A 16,364-nucleotide genomic window follows, 5' to 3' on the forward strand; every position below is an offset into this window, starting at 1 on the left:
ATGACCTGCCTTCAGTTTTTTACTTGGGCACTGAGGTGACACTGCTTATAAAATTCTCTCTTCCTTCTCCTTACTTGCACAGTATTAGATTTAGTTTTTATATACCGAGAGTCTTATATCAGTAAAAACCACCAGGGGCAGCCCCCAGTGTAACCAAACTTGAACAAAGAATGTTTCTAAATATGAAGTGAAGCCTATCCCTGGAAGTGTTCAAAACTGGTTTGGACAGGACTGTGGGCATCCTTATCTCATGGCAGGCAACCCCACCAATGGTGGGAGTGCAGAACTCTATGGGATTTAAGGTCCCTTCCAACCCAAGCCATTCTGTGGTTCTGTGTAAACTCTTTGTACAAAGCCTTCTCTTCCAAAAGTCTGTAATAATCATTCATTTCCATAGGGAACTGTAACACTGACAGTGTGGGGAAGAATCCCCCCTTCATAGAAGAACAAAGGAGACATAATCACAAGTTAAAAGGTTCCCAATTTTATCTGCTCGATGGAACTTTCAAAGCAAAGTATGCTTTTAAAACTCTTTCCTGTGAAAACTATTGTAAGTATAACAACACCAAAGCAAAACGCTATAAGTTTGTGACAGGCAGCATGGAGTTTACAGGCACTTTAATGCTGGACTGCTCCTTATCTAATTGTAAGGAGCACTCTAAAACTGACAAATGTCTCTTCATAGCCACTGTTATTGCGCTGAGAGGGGAGCTGCTTAAAGAGCGACTCTGTGAAAGGCTATATCAGGTATGAAGCTTGTCTGGTTGGAGAAGAAAAGGTAGGCTTGCACAAGAGGTGCTTTGGTGAAAGGGCATCTATAGCTGAGCTGTGCTGTCTAATCACTTATGGTTCCATTATTTTTTTTTTTTGGCTGTGGAGTCCAAGTGAGATCTATGTGCTGAGCTGCATGACATTCTTCTCTCCCAGTAAAGATGGACTAGAACTCACTGGTGTGCTGTTGGTCTCAACATAAACAGTTCTACATGATAATATCAAATGTAGATTCAGGGAGCTTTCCCTGATGCATGATGTGATTTATTATGTTTTTTCCCCAACTGTCCCCTTCCCCAGTCAGCCCCTTCTTATGCAGAGAGTCTCCTTACAAAACACTTCCAGTATAAAGGGATTAGGATAGAAGATAAAATGATTTTTTACCTCGTGCTCTTCTGTGGAGATAAGTTGGAAATTATATAACTCTAGAATAATTTGCTTTGAATAAAAATACTTTCTTCATCTTTAGGAGGAGGTGGAGGGGGAGACATAGTGGGAAGACTTTCCCAACTGGCTCTAGTAAAAAACATTATAGCTTAGGGTCTGAGCAGTCTGAATTTAACAGAGAATAGGAAGGTATTTATGAAGACAAACATAAGATCCTAAAATGTATCTTAGACTGTAACGGGAGCATCAGAGGAGCAGAATCAAAACTGTGGATCAGCTGCATGTGAAATAAAACTTCTGTTTGTGCACAGAAGTGTGCAGAATTAAAGACTGAAGACAGCAAGGGGGAACAACTGTGTATTTTTCCTAATAGTTGAAAATAATTCAATTAGATAAAATTATTTTTTTTCCTTCTACTGTTTCTCTGCTGCAACAGCTCTGTGTAGATGAAGAATCTGTTTACAGTCTGCTGCCTACATCAGTGGAACCAGTGAAAGGGAAGGTAAGTGGTTCTGACCATTGCCAAGGCTGCTGAAACACGATGCTTGTTTTAGTAGTATTTTTCTTCATGACTTGGGGGGAAAGAGTCTCTCCTCACGAGAAACTTTGCTAAGTCAATTAAGTTACTTGATTATATATGTTTTATGTACATATTTGTGTCTGTATATTTATGTACATGTGCAGACATACAAAAGTATATTCAAATATATGTTTCAAAGCTTACTATTGCTTCTGAACAGTGCTGTGACGAAGTACAGGCACTTGGTAAGGTGCCTTTTGAGAAGGCTCAGAGGCTGAAGATGGTGCTGCATTTCTCAATTTGTCCTCTGTTATTAATCATTTTATACAACGTTTGATAAAATGCAGCTGTATTAGTATTTCAGAAGTTTCTTTGAGCCATCTGGAAATAATCCCTCTTCAGCACTATATGGCAAATAAATGGTGTGTGTTTGTAGAGTATGTGGGCAGTGCCTTCTCTCCATGCAACAGGGCTTAAGCTGGAGCTGTCCAGCTACCTCTGCTGAAGGAAGTTTGTTCTGCTTAGTAGGTGCCAGGCATTGGGCAAGTGCTCCTTGTCTTGGTCTGCCTCGTTGGTCTGACTCTGACTTTACTGGAAGCAGAGAAGGGGGAAGAATGGGGCAGCTTTGGTTTGGTTTCTTTCCTCTCCTGTCCTTCACACCCTGCATTTATACTTTCCATCCTTTTTTTCATGTTATCTACTCCCAAACGTAGCTGAAACCAGTATTACCTGTTGCAATTGTGAAGGTGGAACTTGAATTATTCTACCTCTTTTATTAGTTCTGCCCATCAAGGATCTAAGTTTTTCTAGAAAAAGTGTGGGTGGAGGGAAATGGTATAACTTAGTATTATATAATGCAAAAACAATTCTGCATGTGTGTGATGCTGATGGCACCAGTACATTTATCATGGTTGAACTTATATACTTTCTTCTAGGGCAGCAGAGCTAATAGAAAAACACTGTGGAGTGAAAGATCTACCCTGTGCACTAAGTTCCCTAGGACCTTGCCCTCGGATATTTCATACTGGAGTTTTACTCCTCTGCTAGGTAAGACCTAGTGGTGTTTGCCATTTTCTGCCTCTTCCTGAAGTATAGGAGGAGTTAATAAGCTGTATACAGCAGTCTTGCTGCAGCCAAATGTGCTGCTAGATTGTGGAAAACCTGCTGTTGGCTTTAGCCTATTTTGCATGTGATCTGAGGTTGAACCATGTTCTTAATGCTTTCAAATAAAGATCTGAAAAGGTGGCTGTCTGTTAGTCTACCAAGGATCCCCAAAAGCATAGGGAGCTATTGAATAAGTCACACATGCAAGTATACTCCTGGCAAGATACTTGAATTGATGGGACTTATGTTCTTCCCATTCATCCTGTTGAGCACGCTTAAGGCGGTGAGTGGCATCCTGCTACTGAGATGGGGACAATCCTGATTTAAAAACTCAAATGGGTAGCACAGTTTTTTAAGAATCAAATAGTAGTATTTCTGACTTTTGTTTATATGTGGTTTGTACTTTCCTGCAACTCTCAAGCCTTACTCCACTGCACAGCAGAGTGCGTTTGATACAATATTTCCTCCATGAGTAAGCTGGTAGAACACAGTGACTGTTCTAGTACAAGCTGTGAAATACTCAAATGTAATCTAGCCCCATGCTGGGGGGAAATGGAGGATAAACTTGTTTGATTGTGTGTGCTTTCTAAAATGCACTAACACAGTGTAGCTGCAACTTACTGTATTATTGTGATCCTGCCACAAAGAAGGCAGGTATTTGTGTCTTGTACCAGTCAAATATTGTTTCAAAAAGTCCTCAAAGATCTATTTTCCATTCCCCTTTACTGCAAAACAACACTTCACTAGACCAATGCTTTGCCATACAGGAGCTTCTGTGACCTGACTGATGAAAAATCCCTATCCCTGGGTGTTACAGGGAAGTAACACCCTGTACATACCTCCATGTACAACAATAGGCAAAGTCTGGATAACCCAACCCTTCATACAAGATGAAAACTTTCTTAATCTTCATTAGATTGGTCTGTTTCTTTATTATCTCAGACTTAAGAAATGAAAATTGATGTAAATGACTGTGACAACTTTGCCTGTGGCTGTGACTCTTCATGCTGCTTTCACTTTCTACAGATGCTCTAAATCTGGAAACCTCCTGCCCAATTAACTTTCCTGCGCACAGCTGGAATCCCCCTTGCAGATGGAGATCTGTCACCAGCCTCTTTGAAAGCTGTGGTCTGTGGCATGCATCCATTTCAGATGTGACATCAGTAGGGTCCAAGTAAGATGGCAGGATGACCTCTTTGGGGTGAAGGGTGAAAGACTGCCTGGGATACAAAAGGTCCTGGAGGAAGCTGTATCCTCAGCACATGCTAGGTTCAAAAGATGAGCATCTCAATACTGGGTACTCAATGGCCAGCTAATGGTGTTTTAGGGGAACACTTTGCTCCTCTTTTCAAGAGTATTATTAAAACTTTACTGAACCACTGGTATGGCCATCAGGCAGATACGGTGGCAGTGAACAGCATTTCATGCTGAGGCAGAAGGTAGGTGTTCTTGTGTCTATTTCAGTATTTAACTCGTGATGACACTTGCATTTCAGAGCCAAACTCTTATCCATTTTGAGGAGAATTTTTTTGGCAGAATTTATTGCAGGAATTCTAAGATCTTGCCTATCAAACTGCCTCCTTAGATCTCTTAAACAGATTGAACTATTTAAGACTCTGTAAGCAAGCTAACTAATGTCAGTGAATATTTAAAAAGCAAGCTAAGGATGTTCCTGGAGATGTAGAAGCAGGCAGTCTGCAGCAGGAAATTCAGCAGCTTTTGAAGCTTTTGCCATAGGTTTTCTCTAGAGCAGTGCAGTGTGGAGGAGGTTGGGAAGGACAGGTGGTGGTTCTTGCTGTTTGGGGGAGGAGGGATTGATGTTTGTCATGAATTTCTCTTGGAGACCAGCTGTCTGACTGTACAGATAGCGGTGACTTTGGTTGTTATGTGCTTAAGGCAATGTATCTCACTGTTGTTCAGGCAATATGCAAATAAAATGTGTATTGCCAGGTGGAAAATATACTCTGCTGGTGGCTATACTGATTCAGACCTTCCTGTTTCCATTACAATGATGGACTCTTCACTTACTGAGGTGAGTGCTGTCTCTGATACCCCAAATGTAGTTCTGAATGGGTTCGTGCACTTTGTGCCTTACAAACAGGCAGATGGAGATTTATCAGCACTGCAATGGAGCTGGCACCAGCCAGCAGGGTGCAGAGACATCTTGTTTTGTCTGGGATATTTCCTTCTGCTTGGGCTCTGTCCTGGAATGCTGTTACTGACCTAAAAGTATTGATGTTCGTGTGCCACTGGGTCATGCTTTTAGCTGGGAGATGACTTTTAAATGGCTTATAGACTTCAGCCAGTGCTATTTGAACAGTAATACTTTGTTTTGCCGGGGAAGTCTCAGTGACATCACCACACTTAAACACCTCTAAGTGATGACAGGATGCTTTAGTTTGAATGCTGCCTTTCTCTGCGCTTTTTCCTACAGCTGTAACAGTTGAAAAATGATGTATTTGCTGTATGTAAGACCTTCCTTCAATCATGATATGCTTTCACTGCTGAAGTGAATCCTGCATCTATCAAACTGCTTCCTCCTACTGTTTGAACTGTCAGTCAGTTTTCTCATGGTGATAGCCACATGATCCATGGCTCAGCACTGTGCTCAGTGCTGTAGCACTCACTGCTGAAATCCAGACCTCAGCCCTGCTACACAGGCATGGCTTTCTAATTACAAGCTATAGCATGGGCAGTGGTGAAAATTGATTGGTGGTTTTTGTGAACCTGGAAAAAAGCTGTGCAGCACCAGTGAGTGTGCAGCCTCAGAGCTGCCCTGGTCTCACTGCAGTGCAAAGTGAGGCAGAAAGTGCAATGAAGGTAGAAAGTAGGAGATGGATACTGCCTGTGGTCTCAGCACACTGATCAGCTGGGAAAGAAAGTAAGGAATTCCCTCCCTCATGCTGCTGCTGCTTATGTTGTCTTAGAGGGATAATCTCAGTGATTTTAATCTTCCTGGGAAGCGGCAGCTTAACGAAGTTGTTCAAAATGTCTGTCCTTCATTGTTCTGGAGCTTTCTGTAATTCTGACTGGACTTGCAAGTGGCATTTTCCTTTTCCTAAAGGAAAACAAGAGGAGGAAAAATGTAAGTATTAAAGCTTGCCCTAAGGAAGAGGTAAAGAGGCTGTGCCCAGTACCTGTTCTGAAACCTGTGATATATGGAGACATTTGAATTCCCCAGATTAATAGAAAAGGTATCTCTAGGCTTTCTTATTTTGCACTGTGGTTGCAGATGTGCTTGACCAGGTTGAGACCTTCTGCATGTAAGTAACTCCAGGACTTTGTCAGTGCTGTTGTTGTAGGAGATCAGGGGATACTAAATAAAGGAGTACTTCTGAAGCCAGATCAGAATTGGGCTTTTTACACTTATTTTGATGATATAAAAGTAAAATGTATAAAGTGTTCTAGCTGTGGTTGTTTTAAGTGTAGCCTGTGCAATCCCAATCCAAGCAGCTAGTATGTCTTCAAAAATGGAGTTGAGGATTTTCCTTAATTGCAAAACAGGAAACCACTGACAATGAGGTTACCCAGAGAGGTCATGCAGGATGCTGAGTTGTACTGGTCAGCTCCAAGTTCTATCAACATCGTATTGGCAGTGCATGCTTGTGCTTCAGGAACCCTTCAGGATTCCCTTGCTTCGTTCCAGTGCACCATTCATCTCTTTTCTTCTCCCCAACTACTCCTGTAGTCCTACTGGCCTGAACAAGACTAACACAGTGCTGAACTTCCTTAAGCTTAATAGAGAATTCAAATAGGAATAAAAATAGCCTGCATTTGCATTAGAGGAAACATCGGCTGGCTGAGGCACAGGCTCTGCGAGGGCAGTCAGGCTCTGGTGGAGGGGAAAGAAGGATATTTCCCATTCAGTGTCTCTCTTTGCATATTGAAAGGCTCAAGATGATCTTGTTCTCAGCTGTGACGCAGTAAGACTTGGGACCGGAATCACACTGCAGCAGCTAAAGGCACATGAGCGAAACTAGTTTTTTGTCTGTTCAGTCAAGTTGTTAAAAGTAATGCTCTTATCTACCTAAATGAGTTGAGTATCTATAGCTGAGTGGAGTTCTGTGCACTTTTTATGACCTTGAAAAATGGGTGCACCCTTAAGCATAGCATTGGGATGGCAAAGCGGTATAGTAATACATGCTTTGGTCATATGAAAAATGCATGTTGTCAGGAACAAAATTATCTCGCTAAACTTCTGCTAAAAGTTATCACTCCTAACAGTAGTATCACAGTAAGCTGTATGTTATGAGTAGAGGTGGCTATAGGCTTTACGGACATGTACCATCTGGTTTTCTGCTGCTGAAGTAATTCAGGTACAGCTGGAGTAATTATTAAGATTTTGAGATGACGTGATCAGAGGGCTGGAGTGTATCTGTTATGAAGAAAGGCTGAAGGAGTTGGGCTTGTTCAGCTTGGAGAAGAGAACGCTTCAGGGAGACCTCATTGTGGCTTTCTGGTATTTAAAGGAAGCTTATGAACAGGAAACTGACTTTTTACATGGTTTGGTAGTGATAGGATGAGGGGGAATTGCTTTAAACTAAAAGGAGGGAAACTTAGGTTAGATGTCAGGAGGAAATTCTTTCTCAGAGAGCAGTGAGGCAGTGGCATGGCTGCCCAGAGAAGGTGCAGGTGCCCCATCCCTGGAGGTGCTCAAGGCTGGGTTGGATGTTGCCCTGGGCAGCTGAGCTGGTGAGGGGGCAGCCCTGCCCATGGCAGAGGTTGGGGCTGGGTGGGATTTAAGGTCCCTTCCACACAAGATATTTGATGGCATAAAACATTCTTGTACTTGCAAGGCAACCTAATACTAACTCTTCTCTCTTCCTGTTAAGATGGACTGTGCAGAGCCGTCAATACCACTTGGTCTGATCCCATCCAGGTCAGGTTTTGTGTGAGGCTTTTAAAAGTATTAAGATTGTATAATGTGGATGAGCATTTAAAAAGAAACTTTGTTTTGACAGTGATGGCTTAACTTCTCCCCAAGAACTTCCTACATCCTCTTCAGAAAGCACTGCACTGGTAACAGGTAGGCCCTTAAACCAGAGTGCAGGTGTGTACATTTCTTGTGCTGAAACTCTCAAAATAGATATGAAATCTCTATGTTTACTGACTGATAAGTGCTCTGTCTTCTGTGGCTGATACCCTAGGCTGCTTTGTGATGGAGGAAAAGCTGCCCAAGAACTCATGTGCAAAGGAGGAAGTTGTGCCAACTTCTGTGACAATGGAGAGAAACAACGATCAGGATGTGGCTGGTTCTGTGTCAGGTACAGTCACTGCTGCAGCCACACTGGTGTTTGTGCAGCAAGGAAACAGTTTGCTTCCAGAATGCCTTTAAAGTGAGGAAGCTGAGTAAGAAACATAACTTCAACTTCTGAATTTCTGCTGTTGCAAATGCTTGCACCTGCAGGTACTCTCAAAGCTAAGTAAGAGTAAGGCTGTGCCCAGGAGGGTGCCTTATGGTGTTGTATGTGAGCATGAAATAACTTGGTGAAGTCAGTTGGTGTAACAATGTGTGGGTACTAAACCCCAAGGCATTTGGGGAGGAAAAAATAATCTTTTCATTGTTTCATGAGGTTTGGTAACTGTACTAAATGGCATTTTCCTTTTGAAAATGATGCTTAGAGTGTAAGAAGATAGGGGTAGGCCAGGAGGAGAGATGAGATGGAGACCTTTGTGTATGGTCCTGTCTTTCCCTATGGAACACACATCCATAATTATCACTTTTACCAGATCTGATGGAGCTTCTCTCACTTAAAAACTAAAAGCAAAACAAAACTAGAGTGTGTGCTGATCTGAATAAGCACCACAGAACTCGTGGTTGTTTGTAACTATCTTTAACCTTTACCCAAATATAGGGCTCTTTTCTTGTCATCTTGTTTCTTGTTTTGTTTCTTGGGTGCTATCTTCCTGAAATCGAATTCGGTCTCCTTTCTTAATATATTTTCTTTCTACTAATTTGCCTTTGCAGTTAATTTTCATAGTTGATGAAAGTACCTATAGCAAGGAGGAAACAGACATGCAAAGCAGATCAGGAAGAGTCCAAATAGCTTTAAAGTCTGAGGTCCTGCTGCCAGCTTTACATCTCCCAGCAGAAAGCATTTCTAGCATTAGGATGGGAGTGTTGCTGAATCTGCATTTGTGATCTTTAATACTACTATACAACATCTTCCAAAGGTGCTTGGAAGCCAGGTTGGATACTTAAGGCTGTGGAAAAAATAGCCGGGGCAAAGGGAACACTGAGCAGGGGATGTTGGTTATGTGAAGGATGAAAAGAGAGAGCACTTCAGACCTGAAACTTTTCTTTTCTTGAGCTATTTCTTTCTGTGCATCTGTGTATGTGGGTGTGTGTGACTATATAAACAGCAAAAAAAAAAAACTCTAGATGTTCTAAAAGCTATAAATAGCTGCCAGAGTTACTTGCACACAAGAAATCAGCTTAACTCTCCAAGACTTCCTTCAATTTCTTAAATATTTTCCCTTTAATAGCTGTCTTTCTGGAGGCTATTTTTGACTGCTTTAAATGCTTTCTACACTGTGGCACTTGAAAGAATCCGAATTGGCATCATCAGTTCCTGAACTGAGCAGTTTGTTGCCACCAGCCTTTTGGCAAGGAGAGCTCTTCTGTTGGCTCTGCCAGCACCCTACTGGTTGGTGGTTTTTTTGAGTAGGAAGGGCAGCCCAGGTGTCAGGCGTTGGAAGCTTATAGGCTCCTGATATACCACAACTCTGCACATTTCTTGACCTGGTTATGCTCGATGCTCTGTAATGATAGCTGAATTAGCTTCTGTGTCTGTGTTATCTGATGTTTCATAGCATGAAAGTGAAGAATTACAAACACTCGCTGCTTCTTCTCTAGTTGTGTGTGGGGATTTTTCTCATATATTCTTGTGCTAATTGAAGTTGAAATAAAAACTCATTATAAACTCTCTCTCTAAATAACAAAGAGAATGTCTGAGGAGGGGGGGGGGGGGAAGGACAGAAAATCCAAAAGAATATTACTTGAACCTCTGTGACTTCACCTGGAGCAACTTCACTCAGAAGTAAGTCTTGCTCATAAACATGTATTACATGTTACTGCAAATTTTTTAAGGCCTGTTAGTCAGTGGCTGATAATCTGGGTGTTGGTGTGTTGGAGCCTTGTTTTGGTTTTATTACACTTCTTTTCTGGAACGTTTCTTTCCAGAACCTGACCTGATCAAGGAGTCCACCTCCATGATGGAAGAACATAAAGCAGATCCCATGAAGAAAGACCTGGTGAGAGTCCTGGTGATGTGGAAACATTGAATTGTTTGGCTGAGCAGTGGCAATGCAAAGCAGTAGGGGATGGGCCCCTCCAGGGCTTCTGTGGCTCTTGCCTTGGTCTGCCTGTGCTCATGGTTTTGTTGTTGTGTTTTGTTTTAGGAGATGGAAAATGAAGCTACTAAAGAACAGAGTGAGGTAACACCAGCTGTGGTTCCCAGCAGGAAAGGTAAGAGGTTTGTTGAGTTCATTTGCTTAACTTACCAGGTGTGTGCCTTGGTCACCTGTGCCAAGAGCTGTGTGAGTGGATGTAGAGAACTGCCTGGGCTGTGCCATTGGTTGCATGAGGTTTTAACGGATGGATGTTGCAGTTGAACACCAGAATTGGTGTTAGCAGTAAAGAAAGGGAACATGTTAGCATGCAAAAACTTGCTTTTCTGGTTTTTGCAGATACTGATCTAACCAGCTCCAGCTTCCTCTAGGCAGGAGGAAGAATTTAAAAGCTGCAGAGGAGCTGGGGTGTTTGAAACTGACATGCCTCCCCCCCGAGATTTGTAAAGCAGCATCCTTTACGCTAACTAAAATTTAGAGTACCATGTTCCAGATTAACTGGAAAATGCTTTTGCTGAACTGTGCTTAGTGATCCTCACTCTGTCACCTCACCCTTTTGCCTTTGGAGTAGAACAGAAGCAAGTGATGGTGTAACATCCTGAACCTAAGGGTTGAGAGCTTAATCCAAAGTTTAGGATTAACCTTTCCCAGGCACGCAAGATGTGAGTTGAAATCACTTGAACAACTAACTTCTGTGGCTCCATGCAAGTGTCAGTGCTTTGTTGTTGCTGTCCTACTGAGGTGCACAAGAAAAGAGTTTAACATGAAGGAATTACAGTTGTGGCTTCTGCTGGAGCTCCAAAGACTGTCACAAACCATTTTGGTGGGCTGTTGGGTTTTTTTTATTTTGGTTGAGAAAGCTTTTATTTTTTTCTTGTCAGGGAGTTCACCCAGCACAGGTGGCCTTAAAGGAGACAAAGCGAAGCAAAATGAGCTGTAAGTGTTCTGACTTTCAGTGATACCTGCATGTGGGAATTCAGAGTGGCAGTCTGTTACATGATTCCTTCTTTTTATCTCACAGTGATTTTCCAAGTGAGAAGGAGGTGGAGGTAAGTCTCTACTGCCTGTATGCTTACATCTACAAGGCCCTTCTGTTGTCCATGATATAAGCCCTTAATTGTGGATTGCTATCTTTTCCCATATAAAAGAATGATGCTGAGTAACTTAAACCCAGTCTACTTTTGTGAATTGGCTTTTGAAGTGTTGTTCCCAAGTATGTTGACATAAACAATGTTTCTGTATGTCACAAACTATGGAAGGGCTGTGATGTGAAAAGGTGAAAATCTGTAAGACTGACTAAAACACTGTTGCAACTGAGACACTCATTTGCAGAGGTGAAGGAGAGTAGAGCTGTGACCTCCTCCTGGCAGTGTGTAGAGTGTATTGGTTTAGTCCATTTTTCAAAGGACAGATGGCATGCTGCCAGGATCTCATCTGTCCTGGCTGCAGATTATTTCCTCCATCACTATAGACAGAAGGACTGGCTTTGGGGAAGCAAGCCATGTTTGTTTTATCTTCTCTATCTCTTCTATAACTTTAGTATGGAGTACATTCCAAAATGTCACTTCAGCATTCATATCTACTTAAAAAAAAAAAAAAAGCAACTGCACCACTTGGATTGTTCTGAAATCATTTTGTTTCCACAATAGGCAGAATTTTTAAGGCTGTCTCTAGGTTTTAAGTGTGACTTGTTCACTTTGGACAAGAGGGTGAGGCTTGAAGAAAGATCCCGAGAGTTGGCTGAAGAGAACTTGAAAAAGGAGATTACAAATGCTCTGAAGATGCTGGAGGTGAGTGTGAGTTGAGGCTGTGCACAGGAACAATGGTTATCAATGTCTCCCAGTATGGCTCTTTTTCTCTAGAATTTGTAATACATCATGAACTAATCTGAACAAATCAAGTGATGGATTTAAAATAGGAAAAATGTAGTGTTGGAGGGATAACCTGCATCTGAGTGCTCAGGCAGTAGGGAATTTCTCTATTGCACAGGTGTCCACAAAGAACCCTGTACTCAATTGATTTTATGCTAGTTAAACTGAAGTCTCTGCCCACTGGAGCTTGTTATCAGGGTACACTGAGTGAGGCTGTTGAGTGCTAATGTGGTGACTCTGAGCTGGAACGCTGCCCTTCACTGACATCAGTTGAGTTTGCCCATTGTTCTCTACTAACAGCTCTCGTTTGTTTTTATTTTCTATGTGCTTGTTAGGCTTTAGTTCCTTTGTGTGAAGAAGATAACCAAGCACAGGAAATTATTAAGAAGCTGCAGAAAAGCTTGCAGTTTCTCAGCCAGTATGCAGCCAGAGTTGCCAGCAGAGCAGAGATGCTGGGAGCTATTAACCAGGTAATGCTTCTCACATGCACGTTTTGCATCAAAGCTTCTAGCTGTTGAGGGTTAGCAGTACCTGTTGGCTGGGCTTCTAGTTCCAGGACTAGATGTGGGAACTCGTGTGCAGAGGAAACTGACCAGTAGTGTTTAGTCCTGGCTCTCCCTTCTCAGACTGCTGCATGTGTTGCTATTGGGAATCCCAAGCACTGTGAGAATTACTGCATTGTTTGGAAACACTGCAACAATATGGCCCTGATTTAAAATAAAATAACAGAAGACTGGTAGCCTAGGGCTGCTTACAATAGAGAGCACAAAGATACAATGTGGCAACAACAGTCTTGTTGCTCTAATGACAATTCTCTGCCTTCTGGGAAGGGTCCTAACAGGGCTTTGGAGGAAGCATAAGTGAAATATATGGAAACTTTTAAAAATCTAGTCAAATGTAGTGTGTAAGCATGTGGAAGAACAGCATGAAGATAAGTCTTGACAATACTAACAAATGTGTAGTGGATGTTCAGACTGTAGCTCAAAGAGGGTGAGTTATAAGGACTCAAAACATTAAAGTATGAACCAATTAGAATAAGAAAAATCACTGGAGAAATGAGATTTGCGTAACTTTGTTGTGAAATAAGAGATGGGTTGCAGTGAAACTTTGTAGAGGTGATGCAACATCCTCTCACTTCTGTCCATCTGTCCACTATGGTACAAAATGGGAGTAGATAGATGATGATGGAGAAAATAAAATCTTAAAGTCTAAGCACAGTGTAGCTCCTCAGAGAGCCACTTCATTGACTTACGGCCATTTCACTCTGCCAGGAGAGCCGTATCAGCAAGGCTGTGGAAGTAATGATTCAGCATGTGGAAAACCTGAAGCGCATGTATGCAAAAGAACATGCAGAACTTGAGGAGCTGAAGCAGGTCCTGCTCCAGAATGAGAGGTCATTCTGTTCTCTTGGAGATAGAGGTAACTCAAACCAGCTGGTTGGTCCCTCCTCTTGTTGGGGTTTGCTAGGCAGACCTGCCTAGTTAAGGCTGAACATCTTAGGTAGAGAGGTTTGTATGACTGATGTATCTCCTTTCCTCTAGAGGAAAAATTAGCAGTGCACTAATGATATGTTATAAGTAAAGTTGTATATAAACTGTTAGGAATTGTGGGATAGTGGGAAGAAACACTGCAAGGATGTGGCGATGTTCTGGCTTTTCCACAAGTGGGTATGGTGATGGTGATCTTATTGCTTCTGAGCAGTACATCTAGATGCTTGTTTACCCTGCAGCATTCCCAGCAGTTAATTCTATGTAGTTCAGTTTTGACTTTGTAGATTCTTGCAGCTCCTTTCTAAATTTGAATTTCAGCTGCTGAATTGCAGGTGCTCTGAGTTTCCCCCATTCAGCAAATGGTAGAGTGGTTGGGTTTTCAGACAGTGTCATGAACTTGTGGCTTTTCCAGGAGAAGTGTGAATTTCTTCTGAAATGAAGCATGTATTTTAAGAGCAGATAAGGTGGTCTTACTTGTTCACTGCTAAAAATCCTCTCCGGAGCCTGAACCACAGGTTATTCTTCTTAAATTTTGTCTACAAGCCATAACTGACTGCAGAGATTGGCTTAAAACAGAATGTTTGACTTGATAATGGTAGAAATGCTGATAGCAACAGGAATTGATCCTTGCAGAGGATGTGTAATATATGTGTATATTCAGAACTTATCTAGAAATAGAGGGTTTTTTTTTCCCCCCTGAAATCTCATTTCTGCTTTCTGGGAGCATTTTGATGTATTCTCTGCTTAAGCAGATACTGCAAAAAAAAAAAAGTCAGACCTCTAGCTGCAACTAAAACTCGCTGCGTTTGTGTAAACCTTCCTTATGTCTAATCTGTTCACAGACGAATCTACAAACAAAAAGCTCCCCAATTCCTTTAACTTCAAGGTATGGCCCTTATAGTTTAATGTATAGTGTCAAGTGTGTTTCTGTGTGTGTGGTTTCCTTCACCAAGTCATGTGCTGGCACTGTGGTGTGTGCTTAACATGATGGCTTTCTCTCAAATATAGGCTGATGTCATCAAACACAGGGATATTTTCTCATTTGCCTTGATTTCCCCCTTTCTCTCCAGCCCCGAAGGAGCTGCATTTGGCCCCACTTAGGGCAGATGAGGGGTTCACAGAAGCTGAAATGACCATTCTCATGTAGTGGCTAAGAAATATTGTTCACATGTGGTTCATCCATTGGCATTATAAGAGAAAGGTTTAGCACAGATGGAAAAAATGAATTCAACTCCTGTTGACTAGAGGAATTCCTGTGAGGGAATGCATTCACTTCTGGTGTTTTGCTGGAAGCTGTGTGCCCAGCCTCCCTTTAGATACTTAGGTGGGGAGAAGCAGTTAATGTGAAAAGATGCTGCATTTAAAAAAAATAAATAAATAAAATGCATTTGGGGCTGTGTATCATTTAATTTCTTGTTGTATGTCACTTAAAGCTAAGCATCAGTGTTGAGTTTTTACACAGTTTGTGCCAAAACAGATGGTGTCTTGTGCACTCAGTGAGTAATCCAGTTGTTCCTTGATAGAGTCAGTAATGCCTTTTATTCATATAGCCATCGCCATCCTTACGAAGAGTTAGCATTGCAACATTGCCCAGGAGCGCTGGAAATGCAGGTGTTGGGGTGCCACTGGTAAGTAAGGGCTCTTGTGTGGTGAGGCACGTGTCCCTTCTCAGAAGTGGCTGAGTTTCACTGGGAAAAGGCAGCTGCACTTAGTGGCTTACGTTTCTTCTCTAGGCCCAACTGCAAGAAACAGGTGGAGACGAATGGGGTGATAAATTCAACAGGAGATCAAGCAGTTGGTAAAGTTGCTCAGCCTCTTCTTTGTTTAGGGTTAAATAATTTTCAGCTCAAGCTGTGCCCATATAAAGCAACTTATGGAGCATCCTGAGGTATAATAACATTAGGCTGCATCTTTCACGTTGGCTCTATGTGCTTCAGTAGGTAAATGAGCTTTTGGGACAAAATGCTGCAGCTTTTCTTTTTTAAATCTCTCAACCCTTATTTGAAAAATTACATTCTCTTGCATTGGAACTAAAATATGAAAACCAGATAGCTAATGTTAATGGATTTGGATTTAATTTCAAAAAATCCCTAATTTTAGGTGACTAATCTTGAAACTTATTTGTCTAAGTCCCAACCAAATGAGTGGGCTGCTGCTAAGCTTGTAATTTCATGATATGTTTCTGGTGGGAAATTAAGGCAAATGTGTTTCAAACATGACAGGGGACGACTAGGAGCAAGGCAAAATGAGAAGCGTCCTTCCCTCCAGCGATTCATTAGCACCTATTCCTGGACAGAGTATGAGGATGAACATTCTGAAACTAAGTAAGTTCTATGGAAATGCCCTCCATGTTATGAGCTGTCAAATCAAATGCTTGATGGAAAAGCTTTGGAACTGTTGTTTGCTTATAGAAATGAGCAGCTGGAATTGCCTGCTGAAATGCAAGAACAACTATCAAGAAAGGAAAGTACCTCTGAAAAAGGAAAGTGTCCATCAAAATGGAACCTGAAGTCAGCGTAAGTTTCTTTTTTTCCCCTCACATGGCTGTGAGGTAAAGCAGTGGTTGGCTGTGGGAAGAGAAACCAAAGCAGTAGGTTTGGGTTTGGTTCTCAATATTGACTGCTGAAAAAACTAACCAGGAATGAATAGCATCAGATGCCAGACTCACCTCCTTAGGGATCCGTTAGGAACCTTAAATGGGAAGGTAATGGGGAGATAGATGGGAGCTTCATGCTGCTATCCTACTTTGATTTACTACTCTGTGCCTGTATTTATAGCTGAGCTCTGAGCTACTGGGGCTTGTGACATCTACTCTCATTTTAAAAACACACAAAAAAAAAGCCATGGATTTTTTTTTTTTATTGAGGCCTG

The 16,364-nt window shown here is 41.8% G+C and overlaps 1 protein-coding gene across 3 annotated transcripts in view; it reads left to right on the forward strand.

The window, feature by feature from the left end:
* IRAG2 (inositol 1,4,5-triphosphate receptor associated 2) overlaps positions 1–16,364 on the forward strand; it is a 51,734-nt gene that overhangs the window by 33,891 nt on the left and 1,479 nt on the right. For all 3 annotated transcript variants that reach the window (XM_031597157.2, XM_031597155.2, XM_031597158.2), the window contains 20 exons: positions 686–747; positions 1,595–1,660; positions 2,614–2,725; positions 3,809–3,956; positions 4,733–4,814; positions 7,615–7,661; positions 7,744–7,808; positions 7,930–8,046; positions 9,966–10,036; positions 10,184–10,250; positions 11,014–11,068; positions 11,154–11,181; positions 11,782–11,922; positions 12,339–12,473; positions 13,275–13,422; positions 14,336–14,379; positions 15,044–15,121; positions 15,227–15,291; positions 15,716–15,817; positions 15,905–16,009. In XM_031597157.2, the coding sequence (XP_031453017.2) occupies positions 686–747; positions 1,595–1,660; positions 2,614–2,725; positions 3,809–3,956; positions 4,733–4,814; positions 7,615–7,661; positions 7,744–7,808; positions 7,930–8,046; positions 9,966–10,036; positions 10,184–10,250; positions 11,014–11,068; positions 11,154–11,181; positions 11,782–11,922; positions 12,339–12,473; positions 13,275–13,422; positions 14,336–14,379; positions 15,044–15,121; positions 15,227–15,291; positions 15,716–15,817; positions 15,905–16,009 (1,738 nt within the window). The remainder of the gene's footprint in view (positions 1–685; positions 748–1,594; positions 1,661–2,613; positions 2,726–3,808; positions 3,957–4,732; positions 4,815–7,614; positions 7,662–7,743; positions 7,809–7,929; positions 8,047–9,965; positions 10,037–10,183; positions 10,251–11,013; positions 11,069–11,153; positions 11,182–11,781; positions 11,923–12,338; positions 12,474–13,274; positions 13,423–14,335; positions 14,380–15,043; positions 15,122–15,226; positions 15,292–15,715; positions 15,818–15,904; positions 16,010–16,364) is intronic.

The sequence above is a fragment of the Phasianus colchicus genome, chromosome 1 (assembly GCF_987193195.1).
Source record: "Phasianus colchicus chromosome 1, bPhaCol1.hap1.1, whole genome shotgun sequence".
In the NCBI taxonomy this organism is placed as follows: Eukaryota; Metazoa; Chordata; class Aves; order Galliformes; family Phasianidae; genus Phasianus; species Phasianus colchicus.